This window comes from Lathamus discolor, chromosome 6 (genome assembly GCF_037157495.1).
Source record: "Lathamus discolor isolate bLatDis1 chromosome 6, bLatDis1.hap1, whole genome shotgun sequence".
Taxonomy (NCBI): domain Eukaryota; kingdom Metazoa; phylum Chordata; class Aves; order Psittaciformes; family Psittacidae; genus Lathamus; species Lathamus discolor.
This window is the reverse complement of record NC_088889.1, coordinates 20,953,253-20,977,238: the sequence shown is the minus strand read 5'-3', so window position 1 is coordinate 20,977,238 and position 23,986 is coordinate 20,953,253. Positions and strand designations below refer to the sequence as shown.

Here is a 23,986-nt window from a genome sequence, read left to right as displayed (position 1 = left end):
AGATTTTGACATTGATCACTTCGAGTTTATTTTCGACATATGTCAGAAAAAACCCCACCCTTTTCTTGGCAGTAAGAGAACTGTATAAAGAAAGCCCACTGAAACAATCAATCCCCTTCAAAACAGTTCCAGGCAATGCTGACCCTTCTTCTTGTATGTTTGGTTTGGGTTTCTTTTTCTGATCACTTCTGTTACACAGAACAGAAACACCATTTTAGAACAATGCCAAAAGTAGATGTGATTGTTTAATATGTTCCTAATGTAAAGAATGTTGCCATAGCACATGGCAGTTAGAACGTTTACTTTAATGTGGATTTATATATTTTTTTACATTAAAATAACCGTGATGTCTAAAGCTCAGGACATAGAATTTCAGGTTTTGAAACTTCTTGCCTGAAGTTAATCATCTAGATCCATGCCTGGTTCCTCGAGGTAGGTTCTTAGGAAAAAAATACACAGCCTTCTTGAGTAATGGCCCACTGAGCATTCATTTAATTTCTGTAAAGCTGAATATTTGCTTTTGTGAGCCTGGGCTAAGAAGCCCATTTTTACCTCTCAGTTATTATTGGATATTATTTTGACGCTCACTGAAAGTGAAAGAAAATCTTTTTCCTCACAGATGCTTACGTTAACAGTAACCCTAAACAGGGAAGATAAATTTTGAGGGTTTTTTTTCATATTTAATATTTAATGAAATTCTTTTGTTTGCAGTCGTACTCTGTGCCTGTAATTTTGTCTGTACGTTCAGTTTAATGGATTATATTTTCGTTGTTGCTCAGTAAACCAGAATCTGATACATGGATTTTTTTCCTTCTCAATTACAAGTATTTTAATCCTTAATTGGCAGATGGCCGAACTTCTGTAATTGCCTTTTACATTGTTTACCTTGTCTAAGATAGTTCAATGTGGTGCAAAGCTGAACTGTGTTGCTAATCGATAGAATGTTGTCATAATACTGACATTTGGACTCATTATGCAGCCTAATGTGCTGCTGGCCAGAGCAGCGTGCCTTTTGCTAGTCACAACCTGTCCAGCACAACAGTTTTTCTAGTCTGCCTTAATAATGTATAATGAAGTGATAAGGTGTAGAGCACACAATTTAAAGGGCATGTAGTACAGCCATAGAAAAGTAGTTTAATGAATTCTTCAGCAAATGAACAAGGACTTCTGACACTCCAGTGGTGTTTGTGTGCAGTCCTCAGTCTTTAATGCACAAGATCCTTACGAAAAGGAAAGGTATTGTCCTTCTAATGGCTGTGCTCCGGGTTCATAAATCATACTACTAGTGCTGATAATGTGAGTTTAGCAGATGACGTCCGGATAAATCTGGATGTTTAAGTACCTGTAGCTTGCACACTGGGATTTGGTCTAACATCTCACTCAGCTGAGATCGTTTTTAAACCAAATAACTGTTTGTTTGAGCTGGAGAAATCAGGGCACTCTTGTGTAAATGTTCATTTAAATAAACTGAACTGTCTCTTGGCCTTTGCTCCCCAGGAAGCTGCCACTTGCAGTTTCTCCCATTCACACTTCCATGATTATTTTTCTAAGAGCATTTTTAAAATTTGAGTGTGTGTCTGGCAGACAATCTGTTGCTGGCTGTGGATTCTGCACTAAATTATGTGACAGTGAAATCCGGGAGCGGAGGTACTCACTGTCTCCTGTTTACCCTTCTTACACAATGAGGAGCAAGCCATTTTGAAAGGCAGCGCGTTTATTAATGATAAGAGTGTGTGCACATTACCCAGTTTATATCAACCCAAGGCTGTCACCAACTGTCTTCCAGCTTAGTAGTTTAATAATATTAAAATACATGGAGCATTTGTATAAGTTACTGACAGCAGGTTCTTTGATGGTGCAGACGTACTGCGTGTGTTTGATTCAGACCTCTGGCAAGAACTGTGGGAACCTGTCTCCCCTGGCCAGGCTGTAATGAGTTTTCCCCATGCAGAGCAGTAGATACCAGCTCATCTGAAAATGAAGCACCTTTGGATAAGATAGAGACCTATCAGCTCTGCTTTGAAAAGTGGCCTGGGCTTGTTTTTGACCACTGAACTGGTCTTCATTGTATCTGTTTTACTCTGACTGAGCAGTCTGCTTTCCCAAATAGTAAATTATCAAAATGGTAATTTACACTTCTGCCCTTTTGGTTCAGGGTGTGTAAATTTTATGTCTCTCCATATGGCTTCTATACATCTTTTTTATTCCTAGTGTTTTTTGCAGGGGGAGGGAAAAGGAGGGCAATGACTGTCTGTACCTTCTGGCTGTGCTGCAGCGCGATCCAGTGCCTTGATATAAATTCTGGAGGGAACCAAACGATGGAACAGTTTTATGCACATTTGCATTAATCCTGTTCTTGCTGCTGGGATGCTGTTTGTGAAGGCAGTGGGGACACTGCTACCTTCACCAACCACCCATCTCTTTTTGTCTGGGTTTGTTTGTTTGTTTGTTTTCTTCTGGGTTATTGCAGTTTTGAGGAAGGAGGCAGCAGGAAAAGGCTGGGAGGGGGTCCACTCACGGCATTTACAGAGGGACTGATAACCCAGAGGCATCAAGATTCTTTAACAGTTAGGCAAGAAACCCAGGAACATGTCTGTCTTATGAGATCAAGAAAAAAACAACCTGCAAAGAGCAACCTTTTGTATTCTGGGGAAAAACCAGACTCATTTCTTAGGAGCCCTCTGCGGTGCGGTGCAGTAACCTCCAACAAACGTGAGTTTCCCAAGTGATTCTCTGAGGCCTTTCTGGATGCTGTCATCTAAAGAACTGGCCCAGCATAAGGCTAGTCCTCTGCAGCCGCTTGAGTTTTACCAGCTGTATCCAGGTAACTGCACTGGAACATCACTCTGTGTTACTGCAGATTTGTGGAAGATTTGAGAATGATACTAGTATATATTTATGTTTCTATTTGAGACGGCAGCATGTTGCTTCTGGTGTCAGTGCTCCCTTTCCTGGCTTTCTTCACAGCACATAATTCTTTCTGTTTCTTTTTGTTTCTCATATACTCAGGCTTCTTTATCAAAACACAGAAATAAAGAGATTGATTTATGTTATTTTCATTGTTTTAGGCTTCATTGATCTCAGCCTTTATGACCAAGTAAGACTCTTGGAGAGTTGCTGGATGGAAGTTTTAATGGTTGGTTTGATGTGGAGATCAATTGACCATCCTGGGAAACTGATTTTTGCACCAGACCTGGTATTAGACAGGTAAAAGCACAATAAATTCCTTGAGAGCACTTCACATTAGCATGCTTGGAGGTAAGAGGAAGAGGATTAAGTATGGAGATGCTATTAATATTTTGTCCACCAACATAATTTACTTGTACTCGTAACAATAATGTCTTGAGGTTCCACATCCTTACAGGGGCTTAAAGGAATACTAAGTATAAGCAGCATTGTTGAACTCACATATTCCTGAATTCCTGTAGCTTCACATGACAGTGTGAAGCTTTTCTGTATTTTTTACACCTTTTGTTGGCTTTGTTCCTTATGGTCCAGGTCTCTGGATGCTGCAGCTGTTGACACAGCAACGCAATGCACTACGTTGGCAATTTTTCCCCATTTCCCTTCAAAAAAAGTAGACTTAACGTCAGGCCATATTTTAATTGAAGTAGCTTTTCTACCTGTTTTTCTTCCTCCCACTGCTGCTGTTCTCAATAGCACCATGTACCAGCAGGGAAGAATACAGATAAGTAAGGAGGTTTTTCTACAAGACATTAGGATTTGGAGTTTTATAATTCTCCTGCATTGCTGTGCTTAAGTCTACCTCTTACTAAAAACATTACAGAGAAGAAAAAGCAGCATATTACAGAAAGCATAAGAAGCATCCCTTTGAATACTGGGTTGCATTCAATACTGTCAATTTTTGAATACTGTGTCCAGTACACATGAAAACCAACCCTAACCAAAAAACTGGAACACTAACTAAAGTGGTGTGAAATTTGCTGCTGCTTAATTTTAAACCTATTGCAGTGACTTATGGTTGTTTGTTTGGTTGTTTGCTTGTTTTCTGAAAATGGGATCACTTCTAATATCCAAAATGGAGAAAGCTGCATTCCGCAAACACTTGCAAACCTTCAAGGAAAAAGGTGCTGGGGGATGAGGGTAGAGCTTGTTTTATTCTTTAAAAGTGTCCTAGTATTCCAAGAAACTTATTTTAGGGAGTCCTTTTTATTCACCAAGTCCTCAGAGCTCCCTCAGGTACAAACAGGTACTAACTCCTTGTGAAAGAAACCTGGAGAATGATTCGAGGTGGTACTGTGAAACACTATAGTGTTTCAGACTGATTGTCAGAATTACACTGGCTGTGAGGATAAAGCCTCTTACAGAAATACGGTCATACTTACCTGTGGTCCGTCCTGCATGTGCTTTAATGCGAAAATCAGTTTCTTAGAGGTGCTGACCTTTTATACCAGTGTAATTTTCAATTTAGATTTCATGCTAGAACTTTTCAATTCCCCCAAAGATGAGATGGATAGGCCTTTTTTATCTGGCTGATTTGGAGTTTCTTCTTTCTACTTTTTCAATGACATTTTGAATGTGTTTCCATAGGGATGAAGGGAAATGCGTAGAGGGAATTTTGGAGATCTTTGATATGCTTCTGGCCATGACCTCAAGGTTGCGAGAGCTGAAACTGCAACACAAGGAGTATCTGTGTGTCAAGGCAATGATCCTCCTCAATTCCAGTAAGTATGTGACTGGCTCTGACACTCACTAAACTGTACTTTCTATATTGAATGTGGCTGTGAAATCAGCCTCTAAAAATGGCAGAATTATCAAACGAGATAAAGCTGTTGAAAGAGAACAATAGGAAAGGACTTCTAGCTGCCAGATTGGTAAGGATGTTTGCTCAGGAAAATGCTAAGCTGTATCATTTGCTGGATTTATGGTCTATGTCCTGTTGTAAGAACTGCATGAAAGACCCAAAGTCTGAAAGCTTCTTACAAGGTAGGGCTCAGGACCCAGGATGTATGTCCTTTTCAGCAAGAGCTTTCACTTGTATCTCTGTGGATCCTGGGGATGTGTAAAGTTGTTGTACAGCTCTACAAACCTGTCCTTAATTCTTAACTGTAGTCGAACTAGCTACTCATTTGAGTGATGATTAATTAGGCCTATGTGTTCCTATTTAAAGGTAATTAACTGGTATAAATGATTGCACATACTCAACTGCAAGTTTAGTTTCAGGATAGGAGCTTTGCTTTGTGAAAGGCTTGCTTTGCAGTGTTTCACCCAAGGCAGACAGGAGCGTGTTTGCCAGTCTAAGGTTGTCTGCAGTGAAATAATTTTATTCCCCCGAACATTCTGTGATTAGTGTTGTCCAAAAAATCCAGCGATAAAATGACAGCTGTTACCTGGGCTGTTTTCAGCAAGGAGCTGCTGTGTAATTCTCAGCCCAGTTCTGAAGGGGAATGGTCCAGCAGTTATCCCACTTGTTTATAGATGGATCCCATTATTTCAACAGACAGCAAAAGCTGGTGCTTTTCTCTTAGAAAATTCCTCACACCACCCAAGCAGAGGAGAACCCCAACAAAAAGCTATGATGTTCATCGGCCCTATTGCCTTCAAAGCCTCACCTCCCAGAAAAAAATCACTCCTTTCACCTCTCCCTGCTCACCTTTCTTGTCAAAGTTCATCTTTTACTCCTAATTTCCAAGGTGTTCTGGAGCTCTGTCCTTCCATAAGTATCTTTACAAGGACTGCCGCCCCCTCCCCCCCGATCTCCTCTGCTCCATCAATGATGTTACTGTGTGTTTTCAGACCTCCTTAGTGGTGATTTCTTCTCTTCCCTCTACCCCCTATTCCCTTCTTTTTGCTGACTTTTAAGATTTCCCACTGTAGGTAAATGTTGTGTAATGGCACCTGCAGTGAGCAGTAGGGAGGCCATAGTAGGCTGGGTCTGTGAGCAGTGTCTCTCGCCATATTCTCCTCTCTCCTTAGGATATACTCACACAAAAGAGGGTTTTTTTCAGCAAGAAGAGATTAGAGCAAGCATAATGCTATAATTCATAATAGTTACTAAAATACAAGGTACAGAGTGATTCAAAGGGAAAAAAGCCCTGGAGAACAGAGGGCACATCTATGTTCAATGTGTTGTCATGGGAGGATTTGGGAGAATTGCTCAGTTTGTAAAGGATGTGGCCATCAAATTTTGGCAAAGGAATGTAAGCTGAAGCTTGGTGTGGCACATGGAGCATCATTTGTACAGTCTTGAGGGGCAGATGTCAGGAAATGTATCTTCTCTAATCCTGTTGAAATATGGTATCAGAAAAAAATGTCTATGGTCGTCGCTTACCTTTTCTTCCTCATGTCTGTATTTGTCTCTCTATTTAGGCATGTTTCCCTTGTCAGGAGAAGAACCTGAAAGCAACAGGAAACTGCATCACCTGCTTAATGTGGTCACAGATGCTTTGATGTGGGTTATAGCAAAGAGCGGAATCCCCTCACAGCAGCAGACCACTCGCCTGGCCAACCTGCTGATGCTCCTCTCTCATGTCAGACACGCAAGGTACATTTTACAGAACACGCGTAACATAAGGTGTCGGTGCACTGCTGTCACCCGGGTTGCCCGCTGTGGAGTGACACCACATCACAGCATCACGGGAGCTCTTGTGGTGACACGATGTGAATACATATTGGGAATTTCGGTAATTTCTTATTAAAACAAGAGTTTTTCTGCTGTGCCTGCCTCAGCCAAAGTCTGGAGGCTACGTGTGACCTGTCTCCTTGCTTAGCAGTGATCAGTCAGTTATACTTTGTTCTGGAAATACTTGCTGCTCTCAGCCTTGATTACCAAATGATGCAGGACTCTCAAGATCTGGGTGCGTAGGAAGGGGGCTGCAATTTCTTCTTTGCCATTAATGTATTTAGAACTTTGAATTGTAGCAGAACCTCATTTTTCTGGAAGCATAGTCCCCCTCCCAGTCCAATCTCCTAGGTCATCTGTGTGCTGACTGCCTGCTACTATTTCCACTGTGATAAAGTTGGTGTTGAGTAAGCCCACTTCAATTTCAACCTCAAAATCTTGAATACATCTGAAGTATATCCCTGTGCAACCGCAACAGCAATAGCCATCTCCTCTTAGTCCAAATCATGATATAGCCACAGAGCATCCAAGCTAATCAGGTGTCGCTGTATCTTACTGCGTGACAAAAAAAGAGGTTGCTTTAAAAGCCTGTAGCCACCTGCAAGATCTGACACCGGACATGCAGAGAGGAAACAAACCACTCGAAGTCAGGGTAATTTGGTCTTCCTACTCAGCCAGGCAGGAGCCAGGTAGTCATTAGAGCTGCACATTGTATATTCTCCTTTTGTATAAAGCTGCAGCGTGTGAACCTCCCACATTTACAGCATCGAAGAGGTTTTCTCTTTGATTTTAATAGGGTCAGTACATCCAATTCTTCTCTGAAGTCAGCTTGTGTGGTGTAAAACAAATCTTGGTTCTTTAAATAGTAAACCACTCAGCCTTAAAGTACTGGGATGCTGTTAGTGTTGATAGTGGTAAGTGGTCTCAGGGACTACAGCAGCTAAATCTTCTTAACCCCTAATTAAAAAAGGTCTCTCTTGAAGCCACAGGCATTTCCTTCTCTACATTGTCAAACCCAGATCACTGACTTATTTTCTGTTCTCCTGCACAGTAACAAGGGAATGGAGCATCTCCTGAGCATGAAGTGTAAAAATGTGGTCCCAGTGTATGACTTGCTGCTGGAGATGTTGAATGCACACACTCTCCGAGGACAAAGGAAGTCCCCAGCCACGCACCCTGAATTTGGCCCGTTGGAACAAATGGAGCCTGGAGACAGTCTGCGGAATGCGGCAGCCCAGTAATTCTGCTGAGACCTGGAGACGTGCTGCTTGTTCAAAGCTATGGGAGAAAACAAAACTGCTGTGTTGGGACTACTGAAGTGTGACCTAGTGCGAGTCCTCATCTCTTCTAGATTTGCACATCGGCATCTTGGAAAGGCTTGTGGGATGCACGCTTCTGTCCGTACTTCCTGACATTTTAATAGCTGCACTTTAACAGTGCCTTTTTGGAGACCCTTCAAAAGCACCTTACAAAATTAAGCCTCAGAACAGTGCTGCGAGACAGGGAATTACTGCCTCTCCTTTTCAGAGCCAGGCAAACTGTGACAGGGAGCTAAAGGGACTGGTTTAAGATGACAGACGTCATCTGTGTCAGGGCTAGGAGTGAGCACCTAGGTTTCTGTCTCTCAGACCAAGGCTTTTATGTGATGACTAGTAAATCTCTTCTTTCATAGAATCATAGAATATCTCAAGTTGGAAGGGACCCATTAGGATCATTCAATCCAGCTTTCTGCTCCTTGCAGGACTACCTAAAGCAGCATGAGACTGTATGAAATGTGGAGCAGCATTTTGGGATAGATCCACTTACTTATCTGTGTGTGCTGGTCCCTGGGTAATCCTGCTTTGCAGCTGATACAAAGTGCCGAGATATGTACAGTGTAAAGGAGTTTCTTCTTTTCTTAAATATGCAATGGCTGCAAGGGCCTTCATTTGAAGGCCATTCAGAATAGCTTCTAAGACCAGCTCAGAGCCCCTTCAGAATTGTTAAAGCAAGCTTAAGTTTGTATTTTGTGAGCCTGTTCTGAACACTCACATTATTATCTGTGTATAATTCTTCAGTGCTTTAAAGAATGACCAAACTGCCTGGATATTTCAGTCAATGCTGACCTTTGAAATGTGTTTTGTCTGTGAGATTAACGTGTTGTTTTACATATTTATTAATGATGTTAAATCTATTATAATATCTAGGTACGAGAGGTTGCTCTGTGAATATTAACTGCATTTGTATATGATCTGCTAACCCGGGCTTGTGAAATCAGCTATAAACAAACCATCTTCCCTCCCCTTTGGACTTGCTTGTGCAATTATGTCCTGCCCACTCAAAACCTCTTGCAGCCATCTTGCAGGGGGGAGGCAGTGGACTGGAGCACGAGCTGGGAGCTGGTTTTGCCTGCTGCCCTCAGGTTTGCTGCTTGCTTGTTTAGAAAGCGCCTTCTCATATCTTGTATTGGACCCTTCAAAGAGCAGGGATGGGACAGTTCTGGCGCTTCCTTCACTGTGCAAGTGCGAGGCCTTGTTTGAGTTTCATTGAAGACGTGGGTTTAACCACCCCCCCACCCCGTCTCACTGATTTCTGCGTGTGTTTAAGCTCCACTGAGGAAAAAAAACCAACATAGGAAATAGCCTGGCCAAGGGCCTCAGTGTAGAGGAGGATGGCATCATTCAGTCTGGCAGCTGCCAACATTGCATTTTGATGTGAGCTAGAATCACGCTAAGTGGATATGTCCAAATGTAATGCATGCATTCTCTGGGCATTTCAGGTATGGAGAAAATAAACTGGGATCAGACCAAACGTCTGTTTTGAGCCAATAAGTCTCTTGGTTAGGGACTTTATTCCAGCTGTGTACTTGGAATATTAGTGAAACTTTTGATCTTGGTGTTTTTTTAAAGCCAAGGAGAGTATTTTTTATAGGAGGACCAGAGTTTTCAGTAAGTTGCACAAATCTGTTGTCTTGTTTTGATCTTGTACTATGCCAGATGCTGCAGGTGGTCTACATTTTTACTCGTTACCTTTTTAGTGTTTTTAAGAAACTGTAATATAGCAGTGCCCTTTGAAATAAGTGTCATATTTACTACAGAAAAGGGAATAAATGAGAGTACAGTCTGGAATTGAGTGGTACTTTCATTCTGAGGGAGGTTTTGCTGTGAGACAGGTGTGATTTGGTGTTTCTTGGGCTCTTGGGCTCATGTTCTGGCCTCTGTGCCTGTTGTTTTCTCTGATTTTCCTACCCTGTACAATCTTTCTGTTCAATACAGTTTTTCAAAGAACTGTTGATCAGTTTGGTTTTGTTTCGCAGTACAAGTGCTGAACCTATGTGCAATCCTGAAACAAACCTCTTCTTAAAAGGAAAATGGGAAGGAGTGCGTATAAATTGTAAAAATTAGCTTCTAAATGGAAATTTACTCTGGATTGACTGTGAAAGGGCGATGCTGCAGATTTGTGCCACGTGTTGTGATTAACATGTGCCATTACTAGCAGAGTGCAAATGGGAAAATGTTATTTTAACACGTACTTCTTGTCTCAGTTAATATACTTTAATTAGAAGTTACTACTAGTGTTTTAAAATGGGCAAAAGCCAGTCGCTGTTGACTCTGGATTAAAGTAGCTGTGGTTGTATTTGGACAAAGAGGAGGTGCACGTCTCTAAACCAGCATGGTTTATAAATAGGGAGCTGTGTGACAAGGACTGAACAAGGGTACCTTTGGCTCCTGAGATGTTGGGTTGATCACGGTCTGTATCCCACAGGCCCTCTCATGTGCTGTGTTCCTGCTGTGGAGCACATCGATGTCCCTGCCACACTGCGTTTCAATTCAGATTTTGGGGAGGCTTTTCCAGTTTCAGCACGAATGAATTGAGGGCTGTGAGGAGGGCAGGGCTGGTTTATGGCTTTCCTTCACTGTGCTGCTGTACACCAGCTTCTGCTGGGATGTGGCTGGAGGTGGCTGTTCCTACTTGAAGACATGATGCTGGAGTCTGGGATGTTTGTGAGCAGATGTAGTTCATGCAGGAGTGCCGGCTGCCATGGGTTTAAAGAAGAAAATTAAAATAGGGAAATAAAGAGGCCCCAACTTTTCCTCACGCTGTTAAAATCGTGCTCAAGTTCTGCTGGAGTCTGGGGCGAGAGCTAAAGAGCAAAACAAACCTGATTTTTTCTTTAAGAACTGTGGCAAGTCTCACAGCATTTCAGGCAGGTGAAGGGCTTTGTCTCCAGGAATGGGCGACCTTTCCCACAGCTCTGCCTTCTTGCAAATAACTCATTTTCAGTATAGTCATGTTGCCAGACAGAGAGGAGAACATGGGGAAAAGATGTGTTGGAACCTTCTCTCGTGAGACAGTGACTGACAGGATGAGTGCTCCTATAAAATGTGTAGCAAACTAAGAAAGGTAGCACTTAAAGATTTCTTTTCCAATAAATATGCATATTTCCATAATAGTAATATATGAATTCCTTACTGACTGAATGATAGATCTATACAAGGGTCATTGCGATGAAAGGAGAGCATCCTTTCAAGTGCTGGAACTTTTTCTTTTCGTCCCGATGGCATGTGAAGTATGGAAGACATTTTCTGTATTTGCATTATTAGAGTGGTTTAACAGAGCCTAAAAATGCAGTGAGGCCCCAGAAAGTTGCCATTTGGTCCTATTCATGCTGTCACCAGTGACCAGCCTCTTCTGAGGTAAGAATTTTTGTCTTGTCTGGACTTTATCATAAAATCACAGAATCTTAGAATGGTTGGGATGGGGCATCCACAACTGCTGGGCAGCCTGTTTCAATGTCTCCCCACCCTCACAGTAAAGAACTTCTTCCTAATCTCTCTCCTTTCCCTGCCCTTCCCCACTAAGGGAAGTGCCCCTGGGAGACAAGTTGCGTGGATTCACATGGCTTTGTTTGAGGGGCCTTAAAGTGAGCACAGCCTAAGGGCGTGTCACAGGAATTACTGCTTTATAGGGATAAATAGTGAACGTATATAATATTCAATAGATCTATCAGGATAACCTGTTCAGTTCTTTAGATGGCAGAGAAGCTTATAAACCCCGTTCCTGGCTGCTGCAAGTGAGCACAGCCAAGGAGAGTCACCAGCAGCTGCTTTTATTCTTAGCCCAGCTATAGGCTGCATGGCTTCTTTCCATGGTGCATGGTCCTGTGATCCTTCCACACACTCAGAGTTGGAAGTCATGGGAACACCTTTGCTATCACCACCATCTGTCTTGGAAGAAAAGCGTTTAACATTATTTATGTCCTGCAAAATAATTGTTCAGCAAAGCAGTTAAGGACGTGGTCATCTGTTGGGCTGAGCCAGTGACTAAACCAGTACTAGAGCATTGTAAATGGGAAAATGAAGAGCAAGCGAACTGCTAAAATCTGGAAAACAAGTATTATTAATTTTTCACAGTGTTTTACTACTGAACTGGGGTAAGTTACATGGCACACTGTTTCCTAGTGAAGACTTCATGTTACTTATGATCTGGATATTTCAAACTCTTTCCATCTTTACACATAGGAGTCAGCTCCACTCATGCATTGTTGAGTGTCAGTGATTTCAAATTAACTGTGTAAGGAAAACAAGACTGCTGTGCTATAAAAATGCCAACTTCTGCTGCTACTGCCTCAACTGACAAAACACCTTCGCTCATCAATAATCACGTACTAAGGAGCCAGCATGGCCATTAACAGTGCTACTGCATGTTTCCTGTATCCGTTTTCCCCAGAATTTTCTGTTCTGAGTGCCATTTTATGTGTGATTTTAGTTTAAATGTTCCACCTTCACTGCACGCTTGTAATGGAAACGGGTTTATGACTGAAGCTGGTGCCTTTTCAAGTATTTTATGTATGTAATTCTAATGTGAAACCCCCCCCCATGATCCCATCCTTTCAGCTGCTCTTCAGTTCTGTGAACTTACTTGTAGTATTTGTCTAGTGATGTGTTGTTTCATTCAGTTGTAGATTGTTGTGGCTGAATAAACAGGTATCATGAAACCTAAATAATACATGGCTTTTTGTTCACTTCTTTCCTGGCAGCTGAGCTTAGCCTGGTTCCATGGGTGGAGGGGGAATAGGGAGTAGGTATAGCTGACAGTAGATTGAGGTCTCATCTCCCTGACAAAGAAAGAAGACTTAACGCAAAACTAGTTTTGGCTTGGTTCCACTCCTTCATAAAATGCATGTGCAAAAGCATGGACATGCGTGCTTGCTCTCACTATTGTTCTTGCCCTCTATTTTTAATCATTTTTCCCTTCCCTTCACTGAACACTAACAACCTAGTCCTGAATGAGAGGATGCCACTAAGAAATCGGTGGGTATATATGGTGACTTGTTTGAAACAGACTGCAGTGTCAGCCTACAGTGCAGTGGTTATTATCAACTAGAAGTAAAACTATTTAAAATAGGTTTTAGGGAAAAAAATAAAAAGCTACTTTCCCAGAATTATTTTTTTTGTGACATTTTGAGATAATTTCATGAAATCTCTTCCTTTTGTATATTACATCAGCTGAACAATTTGCTCTAACTGCACATAATGAAAGGAAATTGTTGGCTATGGAATTTTCTTTAGACCTTTTAACATGGTTCAGGTTTTTTTTCCCCTGCATGGATTCTTCAATGGCAGAAGGACTGAATATCATGTCAGCAACTGACTATTAGCTTTTGGTGGAAAGGTTTGCATGGGCATTTTGTGACAACCCAGCAATGAAATAATGGTTCGAGTTGGCTGACTTCTACAGAGGCAGAAACTTAAATGAGCTTAAATGTCTCTGTGTGGCAAGGGGTGGAGAAGATCTGTCATTTATCTCTGGATACAGCACTTCTGTTGAGTTGTAGCTGTGAGTAATAGCTGGAGCACAAGCCTGGTTCCACAGACACACCTACATGGAGCAGTGTGCTAGCTTACACGCTGTGCACACCGTGAGCTCTGGAAGTGCTGCTGATCCATGTGTCTTTAGCAAGCTGGCGCCTGGGCACTGCTACTTGGAATCATAAGATGGTTTGGGTTGGAAAAGAACTTAAAAGATCATCTAGTTCCAACCTCCCTGACATGGGCAGGGACACCTTCCACTACACCAGATTGCTCAAAGCCCTGTCGAACCTGGCCTTGAACACTGCCAGGGATGGGCCAGCCACAGCTGTCGTGCACTTACCTCTCTCCAGCACTGCCCTAACTCCGGGGTTAGAAAATCAGTTTGGGACGGGGGCAAATAGCTCAGCATTTTGAACTACTAATAAGCATTACCTACTTCAACTTTGTATTCTTCCTTCAGGAAATTAGTCAGTTGCAAAGGAAAGGATCTAAGCCACTGAACACAGGCTCCACTTGCAAGTTATAATCTCTTGCTCTGACAAACAAGTGAGTGGTTGTGCTTCTTCTGACACTTGCAGTAGGATGCAAATTGAGTTGACATACACAGAAGCTGCCCCCGCACTAGACACACCAAGAGTCCCTCCAGACATCAGCTAAATTTTAATGACAGTACTCAAACTGTACAACCAAGAAGCAACGGCAGTGCTGACTGTACACAGTGATTCTCCAGCCACTGCCAAGTGTCAGTTTAATTTTAAAGATGAAGCTTATAAAAATGCACCATTCTCTCCCAAGATACTGTACACTATTCAGCAGGTTAAAAACTGAAAAAATCTTTCATTAAAAAAGTCATTACATGATTTGTATACATCAGGGATAGTCTACATAATCATATTCATCTAGAAAATATGTGCATTATAAACCACTTCCATGCAATGCAACAGTTTCTTATTTCAAAGGTAGTATAAAAAGACAATACAGCAGTCCTAGTCCCTAGAACACAATATGTAATACAAAACAAATGTGCATTAATTTATTAAATGTTTTAGATGAATAAAATACTATGACAAAGATTCAAAACTAGATTTTTGAATATTTCTTTTTTGTTTCCAACAAGTGTCTACAGTGCTAAAAGATACAGGTAACAAGAAGTGTGTGCAGTAATCATTTTAGCCAAAGTGCCTCTTCTAAAGTTGTGATACTAAACCCCAAAGTTTGCTATGCTAACCTGAGACAGAGCACTATCTTTAAGATTACTGTGATGTACTTTCTGCATCTACTCAGTATTTTATCACCTTGCAAATTTAAGACAACTATAAAATAATCTTGCAAGTTTAAGACAACTTAACCTATAAAATAATCTGTTTATTGCATTAAAGTGTGTTGCTTATAGTCTATTTCAAAGTCCACAAGAGTGCATTTTGGTATAACTGAAGAGGCAAGGGCTGCTTCCTAAATTGGTGGAGGCCCATTAAGATACTGCAGCATCAGATGTAAAGAACGGGCAAAATTGTTTGCCCTTGTGCAGCTGTAGTCTTCCTCAGAAGATGGAATTATACAAACCACTAGTAAAAGCAGTAGAAGGAACAACTGAAGTGGAAATGCTGCTCGTAATACACGGTAAAAGAAGTAGGGAGTCTGAGGAGTTGCTTGAGTAGGTTGTGGATGGCTTTCACCTCTGAAAAGGAGATAAAAAGGAGCGGGGGTGGGGAGGGAAGAGAAAAAAAAGGCACTTTAGAGTTTGAATTAAACAAGTCGTTTAACTTGGTCTCTAGGGTTGGCCCCACCCTTCCAAGACGCAGGGCTGCCCATCTACAGCAAAATACACTGACTGTAACTTGAAAGCATGCGAGGCTGCTCAGTGGGAAGCCAGCTGCTGTTTTGGGCTTACTGTCCTTACTGCTGAAGAAGAAACATTTATTTGCCATAGCTTAGATCACTGCATTTTTACCCTATTTTCAGATACAAACTTGACTTTTCCCTTAGACAAACAAGCCACTCTAAATACATATTAAAGTATAAAGGAAAGCCATCATAAAGTATAAAGGAAAGCCTCTTCTGTCTCTTGGCATTACTGAGATATGTCCTTTGAGTAGGCATGTACTGAGAGTGAAGTTCTACCTTTGTCCTTCATGCTCTGTTTGTAAGTGTTGTTGTTAAGTGGCTCCAAGCTGCAAGTTTCTTTTTCCAGGGGTGCTAGTGGAATTAAAGGAGGTTTTACAACTGAAATATTCTCTCATTTGTCACAAAAAGTATTTTCTCAAGAGTAAAGACAAGCCAAGGTTGCACATTGGTGCAGAGGTCTAGGAACAGGAGTGCTAAAGGAAAGTATTCACCAAGATGCAACCCAGAGCTGGGCAGTAGAAGAGACATTACAGGTATGCAGAAATCACCTCTACCTGTACATATGTCAACCTATGAAAATAGCTGCCTGGGTTTCTGCTGGCACTCAGCTCATCTCTGTCTTTCTCACTGTCCTTCAAGAGATCACAGAATCGTAGAATGTTTTGAGTTGGAAGGGACCTTAAAGATCATGGGCGGGGTCCCGTTCCACTGGACCAGGTCGCTCAAAACCCTGTCCAGCCTGGCCTTGAACACTGTCAGGGATGGGGCAAGCGAATATAAAATAATACCTTCTGCTGCTGCTTTTTCTGTCATCTGAAGCTCTCTGTATGGTGATCTGTTGAAAGAAGTAGCTTTTAGTTTCAGAAACTACAAAGAATTTCTCAAAGAAGACAGTTGTAAAATTTAAAGCCCTGTTGTAAATTCTGTAATAAGGTACATGCACCTAAAAGGTAAAATGATTCCATTTCAGGAACTTTCAGGCTAAATGTCAAAATATGCTGTATGCTGACAGGAAAATATTAGGGAAAAATACTTGCCTGTTTCACAGCAGGGTTGGATTTCTCTGTGACTTGATTATAGACCCCTGAGTCCAAGTCATCTGGAACTAGCAGCAACGCTCTGGTATTCTGAAAGGTAACCATGCATTCTTCTTTAAAATGCACGTTCAAAACTCGTAACAGGTAAAGTGCAAAGAGCCATGCTTCACTGCCTCTGTGCGTGCACAAATGCCTCTTTACATGTGCATAACCAGTGGTAAATGGATGATCCAGTTCTCCAGCATAAACAAATATTTTACTATGCACAACCCAAAAGAATTGTAATGGAACAGATGCATACAGGTATTAACTTGAAAATAACTTTCATCTAACAGCTCTCAAGATAAGCAATGTATTGCTATGAACTACAACTCCTACGCGTTCATTACACACTCCTAGCTTATTACTTGGTATAGCTCATAGGATAATTCAGGTTGGAAGGGACATCACGAAGTTCATCTAGGCCCTGTTCAAAGCAAGGTCACCTATAAGACCAGACCAAAACCCTTACTCAAAGCTTTATCCTGTCTGCTCTTCAAATCCTTCAAGGATAGAGACTGCACAACATCTCTGGACAATCTGCTTCTATACTGTACTAACCTTGTGGCGCTGAAGTTTTTCCTATAGCCAGACTTCATTATTCTTTTTTCCAGCTTATGAAGGTGTAAGTACTTAAGTTTAAAGTCAGACTTTTATAAATGCCTTTACTTTTAGTATGTTATTACTTTTCAGTATCAAAGATCCATGAACAAGTATTGAAACTTTGACTCACCAGATCTCCTTGTATGGTTTTTAAGTCACATGAAACCTGTTCAATAAGGTCCTTCAGTTTCCTTCCAACTACGTGGACCTTCTCATCAGTTTCAATGTCATCAACATTTGATTCAAGCAGCAGATAAGCAGTGAGCTCTTGACGCATGTTTACTTTAAGTTGTTGTTCCAGCAGCTCTTTCTGTAGTTGCTTAGAACAAATAAAAACCAGTACAACAGACTTTTACTCTCAACTTTAAGGATGTTCTCATGGAGGAACTCTAGAAGGCTTTAAAGAGCAACTCAACCTGCCTGAGAATCCGCAATACACAAGAATGACAATTACACCTACATATGAAATGAAGATCTCTTGAAGAGACTGGTTGTACCTGCTTGAACTAACAGAAATAATTCCAGTAGTAATTAATCCATAGCAAAAAGACATTAAATGCTTGAAATTGGAAGTCTTACACCAGAATAAAGACTGTCCACAAGGAACTTAACCCATATAATTATTACGATGCATAATTATGGAAAAAAACCACCTCATATAGGCAATCTCTATGAAGAAATTTTCCTAATATCCAATCAAAACTTCCCTGCATTCATGCTGCTGACTGACCCCAAGAGCACAAAGACAATGATAAAAAGCATGAGCATCTTGAAATTCCACTTCTCAGTATGCCATAACTTACCTCCAATTTCTTGACCCTTTGTTCCAACACCTGCATGCTGACTTGAGTTGTCGCTTTTTGCAGCTTCTCCAGTTCTTCCTCTGTTTTATCAAGCCAAGCAGAGATGTTGCTAAGATCTGAGTTCAGCTGCTGCCACTGCTGCAATTTCTGTTTTATTTCAAGGTCACTTCTGAAGTCTTGAGCTTGGATGAGCTCCTGCCTATCAATAATGCCTGCAAATGATAGAACAACAAATGTTTAAATATTCAGTAAGGTGAAGAGTGCGTAAACATGATTTAAGGAGGTTTACGAGTAAATTATTCTCCAATCTACTCAAGGCCAAATAATTGCTACCAAGTACTACTGTTATCCAGACACAATTTTCTTGAGATTCTGCAAGTCTGTAAGTTTCATATTACCGGTCAAGTTATCCACATAGTAATGCTACACATTAGTTGAAGATGTTTTAATCCAAATCTAAGGAGACCGAATTCAATGAGCCAAGCCGTGATTTGGTAGACACCAAAATTCATCATGGGATGAAGTATGATCCTTTAGGAGGATCCTAACAGCAGTTAGGACTTGGGTTTATGATTCATCAGTCCCATGCTAAAGGAGCTGCAGACGCCACCTGTGTGTTCACTATTTCTAGAAGCACATCTAAGCCCTTCTCAGAGGTTTTCCTGTTCATCCCATGTATGGGACTCAGTCCTGGTCCATTTGTGTCATAACCTAAGTAACCTGGTGCATATAGCTGCAGTCTTTTTTTTACCACTTGATTCATTTTTGTGATTGCAGTACAGATGTGTTATTACAATCTCAAGCACCTGAAACCAGGAATGAGGTCCTAAAAGGTTAAGAGAACCAGGTTGTTGGCCTATTTGGAAGAAAGGACTGCAGTGAAAAAGCGAAAACAAGAATACATTACCAGTACTGACAAAGCATTTCTGTAAATGGGAGCTGTGGCATCTTGTCATATGGAATACCAATAACTGAGAAAATTAACTACAGCAATCTTAATTTAGACAAAGAGATGCACTACTTTGGTTTGAAATATGATTAAAAGTCTGTGAAGTATTCAGTATCACACAGAAGTGAAATTACTCCCATTCATTTCAACCAACAAAGAGAAAGAAGTATACTATGAGTGAGAAAAATCTCAAATCTGGCAGAAAATGTAAAAGCTTAGAACAGCAAATACAGGTTGGATGGTACCAGGTGAGAAGGTAGCTCAGCAAATTTTAGCAAAATACATCAATTTAGAGGATATTGGTTTACTTCTATTTTGTTCCCAAGGCAAATATGCTGCCTTTGCGCCATCTCTGCTTTGTCTTACACAGTCACAGGCCAAATACCCCAGCACCAAAGCCACTCCTAATGCTCTGTACCTGACTGCTTCTCTGTAGCTGCTATATTCACAAGCTCTTGCACAAACCGGGGTTCTTCATCGTTCATGTCAGGAGTCGTAATTTTCTCGTTGATGCTGCTGCTGCTTGCAGAGCTGAGCTGATTCACCTGGAATGACATTTTGGTAGATGAGTCCTGCAGGTTATCAAGCTGTCAAAGGTCAAACTTAATTTCTGTTACTTTGGGGTGGCTGGGTGGTGTGTCAGTTTTAGTACTGGGCTTCTGCATCTTTTTTAACAGTTTATTCTCGCTCTCCATGCTTTCTCAGTAAACAAACACATACCATAGTGACACTAATTATTACAAGACCGAGCATGGCAAATTAATTGGTTTTGCACTACATATAGCAGACAATGTACATTTGCTGACTGTCTTTGTTGGATACTGGGTCTTGGCATTATTGACGAGGACTGGATTACTGACTGATAAAAGCAACCAGATAGCAGTACCATCTTGTGCCCAAAAGAGTGCTTACAACTGGTCCAGATCCACTGAGCCTGGCAGCTGCCGGCAAAGCCACAGCAGGCATCCAGCCACCAAGGCTAAGGTACCAATGAACAATAGCTATTTTTGGCATATTTTTTAGTGCCCAGAAACAGATTAAATGGTGGGTTGCATGTTAGAAAAGCACCCTTCAAATTGGTCTGCCTAGGAAAGGGAGATAGATACATCAATTATTATCAAGTGAGGGTATTCATTCAACACTCTCTCCCCTTTGGGGAGGTTATTCCCCTAGATTTTATGACAACAAGGAAATAAGTTCCTCCAGACACTGACTTTTATCAGGAGCCTAGCATGACTATTCCAAATTGCATTAAAGAAGCTTCCCTAGCAAGTGGATAGAGACTCTCACTGGTTACCTGAGCCACCAGAAATAATATCTAAATTTGCACGAAGTGAACATTCTCCCTACAACTAATCTTTTCCTTGGTGCTGGAGGAGGGAAGAAGATGGAATTATAGGAACAACAGACTGTGTAGTACAGGTTTAGTGCCCATACAGCTTCCAACTCACATAGTCTGGCTTATAGCGAGTACTTGTCTCTGTATCAGACAACACATTTCCAACCGCTTCTGCCTGTTTGTATTGGCGTTTCCTGTGGACTGGACTGTCTGGAGAACGCCAAGGATGAGCTTCTGAGACAGACTTTCCTGAAACAAATAAAACCAAACCCATACACCATGAGTGCAAAATCCCATCTCCATAAGGAAGATGTTGCTTTGTGTTGTTAGAAAGCGCTTTGAATAAAATGGCATCAACTTATGGCATAAAAATGACAGTTTTGCAGCTTTCCTTGCAAAGCATGCACATCTGCAAAACATGAACAGTGTTCTAAAGGTAATGAGATGAGAGCCATGCAGTTACGGGACATTCTGTCTTCTTCTGAAAAATGCTTGAACACATGTATGAGCATTCAAAAAAAAAAAAAAAAAAGGCTGCACTGTGGTTTTGGAAAGTTTGCATCCCAATAACACTATAACACATCTGCAACACATGTCAGTTGGGACAACTATAGACATGTCCTCATTTGGGGAATGCTTGGTCTGGATTTAATAGACAGGATACACGCAGTTCTGTCATGCACAAACCACAAAAAATACTTGCAGAGTTGGAACTACTGCCTTCAGTAATTACGCAATCAAAATTAGAAACAACCAAAAAAGTGATACTACCCAGAGCAAACCACCAAGAAAGTACCAAAAGACTTTGGATCGATACAAAGAAATGCACATTAACCACCTTGGCATGTACTAGGCAAAATCTAAATGGTATGTTCTTGACTGCTTTGTAATGTACACGTGAATACTGCAGCATAAGAACACCATGGCAGGATGAGACATGGTGTCCACACAAGGCAGGAAGTCAGACATTATGTATGAGAGAGGTTGAGGAATATAGCGTGCAGCACAGGGAGATTGCCATGTTCAGACACATGCATTAGCAGGTGCCTACCAGAAGATGCTTTCAAAGTTTTTGTGGTCATTTTAAGATATGCCTCAGGATTTTCAGTGATTTCTACATCTGAAAAAAGAATAATGTCATTTTCCTCACTATTTAATATTTTCCAACTATTAAGAACAACTGAAACAATGAAGGACAGCAAAGACAAAGAGCAAAATAAGTTGGTGCTATTTTCATCTAACAGTCTTAGAAAGTAAGGTTTCTAAAACCCTTATGTTTCTGAAAAGATAAGCTTGGTTTAGACAATACCATTCCCTTCACCAAGACATCTAAGAGATGAGACTTCTCACATCTATTAACAGTACCTGAAAATGAAACAACAATGTGGGAGGAAGACCTCAATCCCCCTCCCTTCCCACACAGGGGCATCCTGCAGTTGTCCATGTCAAAACAAACAGCTGGCAATTGGTTCTTACCTGACAGAGCACTGTAGTATGTCGCTTCTTCTTCGTCTTCATGAGAGGAAGAACCTCCCACATCACCTGTGTGATCCCACTCGAGTGGGATGGAGTCAACACTGACAGGGGTTTCACAGCCTGATCTTTCATGACCCTGAGTAGGGGGCATAAGGTGGCAAAGGGACTGTGTTGAATTGGGCCCCTCAATGATGGCCTTCTTACACCAGGGATCATTCTGGATTTCTCTGGAGTCTTCTGGGTCTGTCTCATTTTCAGAGGTGTCTCTGTCATCATCCAATCCCTAAAAATAAATAACAATTATTGCATATTAATAAGATTTACAATAGATCTACACTGCTTAATGAGCTAATGATTGAGCCACACGCTACTACAGGGGACTATTTCATGGTCAGCTGCAGTAATCGAAGACCATGTGCCTAAAACTGAAGAGAAGCATCAGTTCTGCCTCCTTTCTCTTTAGCCAAAACAATCCTCACATCAGCAGCGACCTCCCTTTTTTCATGACACTCAACCACCATCATCTTTCTCTAGTCTGCAGAAAGAGGTACCCAGTTCCAAATAGGCAGCAATGAAATGATGCTCAGGTCAGGGTGAACAGCTGCTCGTAGATGCTCATGTTACTTCCTCTACCTTGCTTTCCAATAGATGTTCTTTCTTTTTGAGCCAAAGTAAACTGAGAATCATCTAAATGTTCCCAGTGAGAACAGCATGATTTTCTCCATTCAAGGTTATCCCAAGAAATTGGACAAACGGGTATTCTAAGCACATCACTGAATTTAAAGAAAAAGAAAGTGATACTACAACCACCAAAAAAGCCCTCAAACCACTACTGTAAAAATGTTAACCCTGTAAACTACTTCCATGCAATTATCCAGATTCTGCAGATGGAGTCCCAAACGGAGAGGCGTGAGGAGAAAAGACTGGTGACAAACGTTTAGCAAAGCTGGCAAAACTACTAAGTAGGTCTTGACACCTTTGAGCTCAAGCCGCTTGATTAAGCTGCTAGGAATAAGCAATGAGCATTGCAGTTCAAACATCAAAATCTTTCCCAAGCATCAAAACAACTGTTGCTTCTTACAGGATGCCTTGAAGTCAGCCTTTGATGGAAGCGGGCAACTCGCCCAAACACTTCCTGACAGTATCGATGAAGTTCTTCCAATTCGTTCTCAATCACAGCAGCATCCAAAGGCTCACTCTTCTGAATCAGTTGCTCCCCAAAAACGATTAGCTGATCAATCTTATTGGTGTTTAGTGTTATTTCCTGCTGGAAACCCTATTTGGAACACATAAGAAAAATAATTATTTCTGCAACACCCCTTTTTAGCTTAAGGTTTGGGTTTCTTTTTTCATTGCACTGAAAGAAAAGCAGCAACTGACAGTGTTATCTAATTTCATTTGGCAAATATACTTTTACTCAAGAGGTCCAGAGGTTTGTTTTATTAGCAGGATTACAGTTCCAAATGAAGTGGCATTTTGCACCCATGTGTACTTCAATATAACTGCAGTGTCCTGGGCCTGCAGGGGATCATGACAGAGGAGCTCAGCTTATCAGAATTTATCCTTCTCTGCTCTCTTTTCCTCAGTAACGAAGAAGTTTGTTTGCCTGGTTGGGCCTCCAGCCTACACAACAGTAAATCTACATCCCAAAAAGATTAACAGTGCAGGGAGAAAGAAGAAACAAGCACATGAACAGGTAGCAAAGAACTAGTATATTCAATTGGAGCTCGTCTCAGATGCCTCTATACAAACACCCATAGCATGGGGAACAAACAAGAGGAATTAGAGATGTGTACACATCTACAGGGGTATGATATAATAGGCATCACAGAAACATGGTGGGATGGCTCCTATGACTGGAGTGTTGGAATGGAAGGTTACAGGCTCTTTAGAAAGGACAGGCCTGGCAGGCGGGGAGGGGGAGTTGCCCTTTATGGTAGGGATAGGCTGGAGAGTATGGAACTCTGTCTGGGGGCAGGTGAGCAGTTTACAGAGAGTTTGTGGGTCAGGGTTAAAGGGAAAACAGCCGTGGGAGACATTACTGTGGGGATCTGTTACAGGCCGCCTGATCAAGGAGAACCTGTGGATGAAGCACTCTACAGACAGATAGGAAAAGCCTCACGCTCAAGGCCCTTGTTCTCATGGGTGACTTCAACCACCCTGACATCTGTTGGAGAGACGGTACGGCCTCGTACAAACAATCCAGGAGGTTCCTCGATTGTGTGGAAGACAACTTCCTTCCACAAGTAATAGAGGAGCCGACAAGGAGAGGTGCCATGCTTGACCTTGCGCTCACCAACAGGGAAGGGCTCGTTGGAAATGTGATGCTCCAGGGCAGCCTTGGATGCAGCGATCACGAGATGGTTGAATTTGAGATCCCCAGGACAGTGAGAAGAGTGTGCAGCAAGCTCACTGCCCTGGACTGCAAGAGAGCAGACTTTGGCCTCTTCAGGAGCCTGCTTAGTAAGGTTCCATGGGATATAGTCCTGGAGGGTAGGGGGGCCCAAGACTCTTGGTT

At 41.6% G+C, this 23,986-nt stretch overlaps 2 protein-coding genes across 6 annotated transcripts in view; one reads left to right on the top strand and one right to left on the bottom strand.

Moving 5' to 3' along the window:
* ESR2 (estrogen receptor 2) overlaps positions 1-12,730 on the top strand; it is a 59,457-nt gene extending 46,727 nt beyond the window's left edge. For all 5 annotated transcript variants that reach the window (XM_065683134.1, XM_065683133.1, XM_065683132.1 and 2 more), the window contains 4 exons: positions 3,069-3,207; positions 4,552-4,685; positions 6,331-6,505; positions 7,635-12,730. In XM_065683134.1, coding sequence (XP_065539206.1) covers positions 3,069-3,207; positions 4,552-4,685; positions 6,331-6,505; positions 7,635-7,824 — 638 coding nt within the window. In that variant the 3' untranslated portion in view covers positions 7,825-12,730. The remainder of the gene's footprint in view (positions 1-3,068; positions 3,208-4,551; positions 4,686-6,330; positions 6,506-7,634) is intronic.
* Positions 12,731-14,018: 1,288 nt separating this feature from the next.
* SYNE2 (spectrin repeat containing nuclear envelope protein 2) overlaps positions 14,019-23,986 on the bottom strand; it is a 175,578-nt gene continuing 165,610 nt past the window's right edge. The window contains exons 104-113 of the mRNA XM_065683130.1: positions 22,550-22,744; positions 21,469-21,751; positions 21,044-21,112; positions 20,105-20,241; positions 19,072-19,198; positions 17,705-17,916; positions 17,032-17,220; positions 16,260-16,349; positions 16,011-16,057; positions 14,019-15,055 (exon numbers count right to left, since the gene is read on the bottom strand). Of these exons, the coding sequence (XP_065539202.1) occupies positions 14,830-15,055; positions 16,011-16,057; positions 16,260-16,349; positions 17,032-17,220; positions 17,705-17,916; positions 19,072-19,198; positions 20,105-20,241; positions 21,044-21,112; positions 21,469-21,751; positions 22,550-22,744 (1,575 nt within the window). The 3' untranslated portion in view covers positions 14,019-14,829. The remainder of the gene's footprint in view (positions 15,056-16,010; positions 16,058-16,259; positions 16,350-17,031; positions 17,221-17,704; positions 17,917-19,071; positions 19,199-20,104; positions 20,242-21,043; positions 21,113-21,468; positions 21,752-22,549; positions 22,745-23,986) is intronic.